The following is an 11432-nucleotide window of genomic DNA, read 5'->3' on the forward strand; positions in this document are numbered from 1 at the left end:
TTCAAGGTTTTAAGAAAATCAAGAATGCTTTGTGTTTTAGCCTGGCCTCTCAACAAGTAACCTTCACCATTTAGGCCAACTCTGCAGTAATGAGAGGGAGGACAAGAGACACATCATGGACAACATTTGGCTAGCTACAGTACTTAAACAGCCATCTATATACTACATGGTTTATTACAGTAGTGTTCCCTGCTGTAGCCATATGCTTCACAGTGATTGTACAATTGTCACAAGTGGGGTGGGTCTAGCTCAGGAGATGATCTACTAATCAGAAGGTTGGTGGTTCGATCCCTGCTCCAGTGGTTCAGTGTGCATGCTTAAGTATGCTTGGGCAAGATCTGAACTCTAAGCTGTTGATCAGCAACTGTGTGTGAAAGTGGCCGATAGAAACAATTATGAGGCATTTTTGTCTGAAGTGCTTTGAGTTTTTTCAAGCAGAGTAGCAAAGCGTTATATAAGAACCAGTTTATTTACTGTTTACAACAAAGGTTATTAAGGTTCCTTAAAGTGAAAAGCTCACTGGCTAATTAGGAGGTATCGCTCCGCCTCTAATTTCAGCTTCCCTCTTGGGCTGTGTCTTTGCATCAAAAAGGTTCTAGTAATTTCTTTGGTCAGTTGGGTTAATTGGTGATTCTAAATTGGCTATGGATGTAAGGTAGATCAAGTGGGTAGACCAAAGTGCTGTGTGGGTAAATGTGCATTGCACTCCAAAGACCTCTGACTGGTCAGTAAGACTAAATGTCAGTCTATTTCCATTAACCACTGCTCATTTTGTAATGAGAATGAATGCTCTATTCACAGAAATCCAGGAATCGGAAATCTTTGAATCAGGCTTTGAAAAAAATAAATCTTGGCCAGTGTTTCAGTTAACAATGCAGAGGGGCAGTTGTGTCCTAATTTCACTGTAGTTACAGTGTAGACTAGCTGAAAGCAAATGGCATATATTGGTACAAATGGTCATCTGATCACCAAAATAACTCTAATGGTCCATCCATCGATCCCTTATCCAGCTTGTGTCAAACTGAGGCTGGAGCTGAGGCTGAAGCTGAGGCTGGTAAAGAGGAGGAAAACAGTACGTCACTCTGTCACAGAGACGTCAACAAGTTACCTAACATCTACGTCTTTGGTTTGTGGGGGAAAACCCACTCAGGCACAGGTGGATGTGCAACCTCCTGCTTGGCAGAGAACACAGGAAATCTTTAACCCAGCTGGAGGTTCAAACCCCACTGGGATGAAAAGGAAACATTGCTAACTTCTGCATAACTGTGCAGTCATGAAATAATTAGTTTTGGGTTACTTAAAAGGAATGACATTTAGTGTACATAAAACAGAGCCACTTTTCTTTCCAGTGACTGCAAATCATTGTAATTTGCTGTGTTTATGGATTTTTTAATATATTTAAATATTTTAACATCTATGATCTATGCATTGGAAAATTGCTGGCTTACACAGGCATGATATAGACTAGGGTATTTTTTTACAGCACGTTTGTAAATTATATGGAAAAGGAGGAAAACCGTAGGGATAATCAATGCCATTAATGATAGCTGTATTCCATTTAGGTGAGCTAAATCAAGGGGATGGTAATGGTACATAGTGGTTCACTGAATAGAAGAGTGTTATCATTAACATAGCACCACCAGCTGAATAGGCCAATAACTTAAAATAAGAGGACAGTAATTTAAAATGATTGGCAAATATCTTTAGAAATGTTTTCTTTTGCCGAGTCTAGGTGATCTAGTTAGCCGTGCTTTCTGTCCATTCATGGTGAATTCATTTCCTGCTGCTCTGACACTGCTTTATTAATCAAACCTTGTAGAATATCAAAGGCATGAAGGCTGCTTCTTGTCAACCTTTCTCTTACTATCCACACCCAAACCTATAATTAGAATATAATATAAAAATAAGTCATATTTTCATATTATTAGCACTTGTAGTTCATAAAGATGAAGATGAAAAAATATTGCCAAGAACAACCTAAGTTTGAACAAGTTACTGAATTACTTTCACAGAGAAATTTTTAATGGCAACTTTACAACGTAAAGTATGTAAAATGTCTAAAATGATTTACTTGTTACATGTAGTGTAATATGAGTGTATTTAGCCAGCCCTTTCTCATGTTGTAGGTGTCCAATACAGCTATTTGGTCAAAAGTAAGGTACCCTTTGGCATTTATACTGCATTTGGACAATGTAACAACATTTTTTCCCCTGAATCATATCTATCCTATCAAAGTGAAAGTAAAAATAGAGTGACTTGTTCCTCCAAAATCCTGCTAATTTTGTATCCGTTTAACCATTGCCAAATTTTATGGATACAGTAGAGAAAGTAAAAAAGAAAAAAATACTACTACTATGAGGAATATAAATGCTCAATTCAATTAATTTACCTCAAGGCTCTTTATATTGTAAGGCAATGACCCTACAATAATACTGAGAAAACTCCTAAGAATCAAACAAACCCCTATGCTAAAGCACTTGGTGACAGTGGGAAAGAAAAACTCACTTTTAAAAGGAAGAAACCTCCAGCAGGCTCAAGGACGGGCAACAATCTGCCACGACCCTTTTAGGGGTGAGGAGAGGAAGACAGAACAAAAGAGATGCTGTGGAGATGCACACAGGGCTATAAACACATAGAAAACAAAAAACATTGGATGAAGAAGAAACACTCAGTGCATCATGGGAAGCTCCCAGCAGCCAAAGCGTAATGCAGCATAACTGAGTGAAGATTAAGGGTTACCTGATCCAGTTCTAACTATAAGCTATATCAAAAATCAAAGTTTTAAAACTAATCTTAAAAGTAGAGAGGCTTTTTGTCTCCTGAATCCAAAGCGTGAACTGAAAGCTGAAGGCTATGCCTCCTATTCTATTTTTAAATGCCCTAGGAATCACAAAAAAGCCAGTAGTCTGGGAGCAAAGTGCTCTATTGGGGTGATGTGATACAATGAGGTCTTTAAGATAAGATGGAGCCTGATTATTCAAGACCTTTTATACGAGGAGAAGGATTTTAAAATACATTGTGGATGTAATAAGGAGTCAATGAAGACAAGACAATGTGGGTGAAATTACCTCTCTCTTTCTAGTCCCTGTCAGTACTCTTGCTGCAGCAGTTTTGATCAGCTGAAGGCTTTTCAGGGAGTTTTTCAGCACAGCCGGATAATAACGGATTACAGTAGTCCAGCCTAGCAGAAACAAATGTATGAACTAGTTTTTCAGTATCACTCTAAGACAGGATGTCTCATGTTAGAGATATTATACAAATTCAAGACACCAGTCCTACATACTGGTCAAAAATAACGATTCCTTGCAATGTTACTGGAGCCCAAGGTAATGCCATCCAGAACAAGTATCTGGTTAGACATGATATCTCTAAGGTTTTTAGGGCCAAGTGCAATAACCTTAGTTTTATCTGAATTTAGAAGCAGGAAATTTGAGGTCATTAGAGGTCTCTGAAACAGTTTAACTAATTAGTGTGTGTATTCTGGGTTCATGGATAGATAAAGCTGGGTTTCATCTGCATTGTAATGCCTTTGAATGACACTGCCTAAGATAAGCATTTAGAATGCAAACAGAACTGATCCTCGCACAGAACCATGTGGGACTCCATAATTACCTTTAGTGTGTGAATATGCCCATGTGCCCATGTGGGTAAACTGCCCTATTTTCTGAAAACACTTTCCTGATGACTTAATGAGCCCCGCTGTGCTCTTCAGATAATACTGAATAAAAAAACAAGTCTAGTTTGTAAGTCCATACAGGTCCACTCAATTGTCAATTCTGCAGTATCTACAGTACACACACGGGATTGAAACATTGTTTCCCCACTTATGGTGTGCAACTACAATAAATTAAAAGATCTAATCAAATCAAGAGCTATAACTGCTCTGAACCTCTATTGTGCTCCTGGTCTGGCTATTGCTTGGAACAGGAACAAGACAACTGCTATCTTTAGCATTACAAAATTCTCCCATTGATTTCTTTTTAGTAATAGTGTGCACTTCCTATACAAAAGCACAATTATACTTAAATATACTCAGCTACAGTACTTTGTCCCTCTAGAGAAGAACTATTGATTTTGTGAGGTTGACCAAGTTAAATTATCAAACTTCATTAAAGGCTCTATTGGAAAGCCATTCATCAATCTATCCAATCAATTCCTTTGATCAGCCGTGTCTAGCAGATTAAGTGGAAAAGAGCTGTGTTAATGTAAACTGGACAAACATCTGATAACATTTTATTCAGTGCTTTCTTAACTACCAACTCTCTGTTTCATTCCTTTATTCAAATTTCCAACCACTGACTGACAATGGGAATGATAATACGTGAACACCTGATCACCTCTTCTTGTCTCTTGCTTTCTGTCTGCACAGCTGGACAATGTTATGAGGGAGTCAGGGCCAAGGACTGTGTGCAAGACCACATCGTCTGTCATCGTCACCTCCATATCCAGCCCGTCAATATTGCACAGTCCCCCGGGTTACCATGGCAACTTCAAATTGACCAAAAGTCACAGCCCAGTTGCCAAGGAGACCCTTGACATAGCCATGCTGGAGACAACAGCTTTACCATGAACAGCCAGAGAGGAGTGAAAGCGTGTGAAAGTGTGCGTATGTATGCTTCAGTATTTCTCCCCAACTGGGAACTTTTCTTACTAGCATGCTGTTTGCAGGTTTTAGCATTGTTTTTATGCATGCAGTGTACAAGTATGTGTGTATGTGTGTGCCCAGTAAATTTATGCATGTTTTTGCACTCATTTGGATTTTGTCACTTCTGACATATCATGGTGGCTGGAGATTGTTTACCTCAACTGTAAGCAAACTAGCCTTAAACACAAAATGTGAAAGGTGGAGTCGCACTTGGTACACACCTGACCTTTCTGGACATGCTTTCTGGTCATACTATGTGAGATTTGCCATAAATGGAGATGTTCTTTCTGAATTACTTCAAATGAAATGTGAATATTCTTTATCTTTACATACAGAAGTTGAATGGCTGCTGATGTCATCAGTTTATTCTGGGGTGTTACAGCTGAAAGTTTTAAAAATGTTGAGATTTTATTTTGTGCATAGTGTTTATGTTAATGCGTAGCTACCGAAAAGTGTCAGAATCCTACTTTTGAATTAAGAACTTATTAATGCAAATGAAAAGCATGTTTTCAAACCAATCTGCTTCTACAATAAAATCAAATCAGAGCTCTTGTTTTTCTTTTATAGTGTTTGCCGATTAAAGAATGTACTCTAAATGATTTATCTAGTATAAATAATGAACCAGACACTTTGTATATTAAAACGGAATAAAATGACTGCTGATTATGTGGAAAAACTGGCCGCACTACTGATCTCACTCAGAAACAACACGTTACCTATTTAAGTCACGTTAAAATTGTAGTGTTCAGCTCCTGCTCCATCTTTACCCACATAGTGTTTGTTGAAAAGCTCTACGTGTTGGAACCTGCTGAAATTTCTGAATGATAGAAACAAAGTACGAATGTTTAATGAAAAATGTAAAAAAAAAAAAAAAAAAAAAAAAATTGGTTGCAAACAGATATATGATACCGCAAGAAAACCTCCTAGAAACTGCTAGCAGATTGCTGTGGTCACTCGTGGTTTGCAGAGTTTTAAGTAAAACATGTACCGTTTGAAATGTTTTGGGTTTCCACAGTAAGGCACAGCTTTTACTTTGAAGATGAATATTCTTAGTTTCTGGTTTGCATTACAAGGTTCACTGCCACATGGTTGTGAGTTAGCAAGTGTTTGCAGGGAAATCAGCGCCTTCCAGTTATCAAAGGAACCACAAGGAGGTTTTTGCCACAGCACCCTCTTTACAATCGATTTCCTAACAATTGCTAACAACCACAAAGTAGGGGGGGGGGTGTACAACCAACCAGAGGCTGCCAGGGGGTTGCCGAACGGTCTCTGGATCTGCATGACTGAAGCTTTGCACAAATGCAACACACAATTGTGTTGCCAAAATACTCACGTCTTCAATGTGCTGTGTACAAGCACTGCAGCTAGAAATGTCAAACTTTAGACAGCTTAGGATCTTTTAGTAGAAATCCTCATTAACATCCTAGGGCTCAAATCCCCTTCATCTGGTTACGTTCTGTCTGGAGTTTGCATGTTCTACCTGCCATTGTGGGGGGTTTTCAAGACATGCTTTTAAGGATGGATTCAGTGCTGAAAGACACCAAATAAAGTATTTTACAAATAAGTGTGAAAAGTTGAATGTGGCTTGTAGTGTAAAGTTCTTTGAGTGGTTAGTGAAACTTAAAAAGCACTATATAAATGCCAACCTTCTCCACATGATAGCTAGTTTAGTTTTGCACAGAATTTGACGTCTGTTGTCTCCAGGCTGTCAAAATTTGATTCCTGGGGACAGAATGTAGCAGGAGTGCTGGCACCCATCTGATTGCACACAAGGACAAATTAAAATGCACCTGCTGGATTTGTACCACTGATTCCATCTTTATCTGCCTTAACATTAAAAAACAACTAACAAAACTTTAATCTGAGATGTTTCTAGACTTGGCAATCAGACACACATATGAACACATGTAACAGGGCAGAAGAGAAGAGTCCCTTTGTCATTGATTTTTCCATTCATGGTGACATCAAGCAATACAGATCATACTCAGCAGGTCATAAATGGGTTACAACAGAACAGCAGGTCACCCAACAACACAGTATGAGCGTGTTTGTATGTGTACTGGATGTCCTAGTGTATTTTGCGTCCCTCCAGATGCCATAATTTAACTAGATGTATAGGTGACAGTTTATTAAATGATTTTTTCCCCCTAAACATGTTTAGTTCACTTTAGTTTAGTTCTGTTATCTCATAATCAGCTTGAAAAATTACAACACTGTTTGACCACCTCCATATGTGTGCAGTTCCTTTTGAGAGTCCTCAGATTGCTGCATCATTGACTATGATTGTAAAAACCTTTTTCTTCATGCCTCAGCATAAAATCTAACTCTTGATGTCATTTCTGTCAAATAATGTATTGCGGATTCAAATCTTAGCTAAAAATGCAAAACTTTTTAAAAATCTGTTTTCATTATTGCTCATTTGTCTTGTAGTATCTGTTAATGAATGTATAAAAATGCGTATTTGAAATATTATGACATGACAAATGTAAATATTATAAATATGTTGACTTTAAAATCTGCTTTGATGAAGTGAGGGTAATTTTGTTTTCTTTGTACAAAATGTTTTGTGCTGTTTTTATTTATTTTTCTAAATAAAAGATATCGCTAAATTCTGGAAGGTCAGTTTTGTGATCTTTAAACTTAGGATAGGATTAGGATATCTCTTAATTCTTAATGTAAACCACGTGCTCTTAAAAATTCCCATCACCAAGTGCTGAAGTGATTTGGTTTGGTTTGTTAAATCTCCAAGTGTCAGATGGTTTTATTCAGTTTTAAAAACTATTATTAGCTTCAGTCGTAAATGCTCTTTCTTGGTCTCAACAGGCAAAAAGTTTGTAAGATATACTGGGTATTTCACATGCATTAATATGCCCATGTGCAGCACCATAATAATTTAGTTATGCAGATCTTCACTATAATCATTATGCACAGTCTGGTCTGTATTGCATCTGTCCATCAGTGTCTGGCTGACCAGTATTTTAGTCTGCTGTTAGGCAAACCTCAATAATGGAAGGCATCCAGCTGGTGAAGCAGCCAGAAAATTGTGTTGTCAGATAACCGGATTAGAACAGCATAAGATAAGATAATATAAGATAATATAAGATAAGATAAGATAACCTTTATTAGTCCCACACGTGGGAAATTTGTTTTGTCACAGCAGGAAGTGGACAGTGCAAAAGTTATATAGCAAAAATTAGAATACAATAAGAATAAAATACTGTACATACATCACGTTAGTCCAACATGTCAGAGAAAGACTACATGCAGCCTGTCCCTGCAGAACTGTGGCAGGAAAGAGTTGGCATTTCTTTTCATAGGCAGAGGTGGTAAGTTATTTTCATGTCCAAAATCATGTTAGTCTTTTTTCAGTTTAATTTCAGTTGTCTTTAAACACATTACTTAAGTCAACATAAGATGACAATGATGATGATGAATACTTTATATATCATATATTTGTGAAATTCTTATGTTAAGTGAAATTAATGATAAAATGTGGTGTAAAAGAGTTCCGGAGATCTCCCTGTGGACAGACACCAGAACAGGAAGTGGTGTTCTAAAGGTGCTCTTTTGCCTGTCCACTAGGTGGTGCAGTGGGTGGTCAAGATTATGCATGATGGACAACAGTTTGCTCCGTGACCTCTTCTGCACCGCAGCTTCAAAAGTGTCCATTGTCCAGCCAATCACTGCTAATCCTGATCAGTTTATTAAGTCTGTTGGCATCATCAGCTCCAATGCTGTTCTCCCAGCAGACTGCAGCAAAGTAAACTGCATTCACCACAACAGACTGACAGAAAATCTCCATCATTTTCTGGACATATTGAAGGATCTCTGCTTCCTTAGTAAACAGAGCCTGCTCATCCCATCTGGTATACAGCCTCTGTGTTGTTCTTTTTAACTCCACTTAAAGACTTAATTTTGTCCAGTTTGTCCAGAATTTCTTGTGTGTCGGATCTCTCAGGTGTCTCTTAATGGTGCCCTTCAATGTGTGTCTGTAAACTGTTGTGCATAAGTGGTAGGAGAAATAAACAGAACAAATGAGCTTCAATGACATCTCTGCTATGTGATCATGCTTGTTATTCATGCATGACACAATTGCAGGAAAGTAATTTCCGAAAAGTGTTCGCACTCATGTGAGTATGTGTTTCACACTCCTCTGAGACGTTCTTAGTCAGTTTTTTATTGCTGACACATGCATAGGATTCATCACACTGTAGATAAGCCCTAATTATACAGTAACAAGTGTATTTACAGCTCATGCACATCAAGAAAATAATAGAATACATAAACGCGCACACATTTGCATGAAAAGCTAGCCAATCCCATTCACCCATTCCATACAAGAACGTTCTCTAGTGGCATTTAAGATACACTGCACAGCCAACAACACTTTACAACATTACAAAAACACTTTTGGTGTTAAGTACTCTGAAAACAAAATGAATAAAAATACATTTATAACAACAGCGGGCACTGAGAACCCCTCCACTAGGAAAAAAGTGTGTGTTCAGCTCACTTTAATTTTTTTTTATATAAATGCTGCAAAAGAAGAAAAAAACTTTTTTCCCAGTATATCCAGCTTTATTCTGAGATAAGTATACTTAAACTCTAGTGTCTCTTCCATGCCCATTTAGAACATCCATCCATCCATGCATACATACTCTTCTGGTTGTCCTTATCAGGGTTGCAGGCGGTCTGGCGACTATACCAGGTACCATAGGGCGAGAGGCAGGGTAAAGCTGGGGCAGGTCACCAGTCTGTCAGGGGGGCTGACACAGAGAGACCGACAACCATTCACACTCACATTCACACCTATGGGCAATTTGGAAACACATAAATTTGGTCATAAATTTGGACCATTCATGATGTAACCAGACTGAATATTTAAATGTTGATGGTGTTGCTAAAAACACCTGGCTTTCTCTTTCAAGATATGAGTTTTATTAATTCCCATCTCCTTTACAGTGCTACTGTTATTAACACTGTAAGGTGAGTAGTGCTCAAGTAAGCCCAGCTTTAGGACATTTACAGAAATAAAAGGCATTCATCAGCCAAGTTTAATCTCCTTCCTTCAGGCATCACTGCAACATTTTCAAAGCAATCTTGACTTAACAGTTTGGAGTTTAAGGAAATTATCCACATTAGAAGACATCTCTGTTGGGCTAAGGCCATGAAGCTGAGGATACATGCAAGCATAAACCACTAACTGATGAGTTAGCGAAGGCGTTAAAAGATACTGGTAAAATTGGACTTTAAATCCTTCCCAGTCCGAGTATTTATGTTAAGCTTTTCATCTCTGGAGCCTGACGTGAGAGTGACGCAGTTCAAGCAGGAAATTGAAATCTCAAGAAGCAAATACTGTACATAGACTTAGACAGCATTAACAGCATATGTGTTTTATGTGTAAAACCTATTTAATGTTTGCAGATTTTTATTGATTTCCACCTGTGCATTCCTGAATTATTATTTATTATTTACAGTGCATACAACAACAGCACTGACTAAGTCAAAAGCATCATTTTTGACCTTCATTTGAAAAAGCATTTGACTAGCTGTTCTTTATGTACTTTAAATCTAGTGACAGTATAGGAATAAAAGATCGCTGACTGAAAACCCTTCCCTGGAACTGAATGTGAGCCCAAAACTTTCAGTTGTTTTCAAATATCTTGTTTCTCTGTTTTGGACAGGTGTCTGGGATAGATTAAAACCTGGCATGATTGTGCTCTAATTCTATCAGAGAGGCTCAATATGTGACCATGCCATACGTGACTGAGAAATATGATTTAGTCAAGTGGTGTCAAAAATGTTTGACAGATTTGTGCCCTCAAGTATCATCAAGGTGAATCCATAATCACCGCTAAGCACTGCCTCGAGGAGTAGATTGGCCACGCTGGCTGTTTTTCACACCACATGCACATGAAATCAGGTGTTTAGTCTCACACCACTGCAAAAACCCTGCCAGTTTGAAAGTGTGTGACTCAGAACTGATTCACAAAAATAATGGGATGTGGTATGTGAAATTAAAAAAACATGCAGTCTGTCACGACCTATTTAACAATGCCTACGTCTGTTGTTTGTGTTTGGTTGTGAATTAAATTGCTCCGTATCACACACACACAAACACACAGAGAGAGTGTTGGCAACTTAATCAGCTGGGTGGGTGTGTTGCTAGAAAATTGGCCTTTGGTAATTTATTGTTTCCTCTCTCAAACAAAATGAAAGACTGAGAGCCTGAAAGGCGAATGACATCAGCCCACAGACACTGATTACAGACAATAGAGTGCAAGCGGCATGTACTCATAGCACTGAGAGAGAGAGCCAAAGAGAGGCAGAAAGAGAGAGAGAATGTGTTGCAGTAAGAGGGGTCTATATTGGCGATATGAATCGGCAGTGAAGCATTCTGGGGCTTCGTGTTACAGGCCTTATACGGGCCAGGGCCCCTGTGTCTCTGGCTCTCTCGGCTATTCTTAGGCTGTCTGTCCCTCACCCTCAGCAACCCTACAGGCAAGAAACTCTTCTCCACATTAATACTAATTTAAATGTTCATTTTTGCCACTTTGCACTTAAGTGTTATTGATAGTTTTTGATTTCGGGGTAAGAAGTCAGACTTTACTGTTTTCTGCAGTAGCTCAGCCCGACTCTGCACTCTCTTCTGTGTGTGTACCTATCTGCACGTGTGTGTCTGTGTGCACAAATGTATGCGTGTGTGTGTGTCTCCATTTGTGTATCTCAGTGGTTCCACAGCACCTGACCCACCCACGCCAGGGTGTTTGTCCTGAGAGCTGGGAGC

The 11432-nt window shown here is 38.6% G+C and overlaps 1 protein-coding gene across 2 annotated transcripts in view; it reads left to right on the forward strand.

Annotated features, from left to right (window-relative positions):
* opn4b (opsin 4b) overlaps nt 1-5540 on the forward strand; it is a 33024-nt gene extending 27484 nt beyond the window's left edge. For both annotated transcript variants that reach the window (XM_063482778.1, XM_063482777.1), the window contains one exon: nt 4370-5540. In XM_063482778.1, the coding sequence (XP_063338848.1) occupies nt 4370-4570 (201 nt within the window). In that variant the 3' untranslated portion in view covers nt 4571-5540. The remainder of the gene's footprint in view (nt 1-4369) is intronic.
* Nucleotides 5541-11432: the final 5892 nt, after the last annotated feature.

The sequence above is a fragment of the Pelmatolapia mariae genome, linkage group LG8, assembly GCF_036321145.2.
Source record: "Pelmatolapia mariae isolate MD_Pm_ZW linkage group LG8, Pm_UMD_F_2, whole genome shotgun sequence".
NCBI lineage: Eukaryota > Metazoa > Chordata > Actinopteri > Cichliformes > Cichlidae > Pelmatolapia > Pelmatolapia mariae.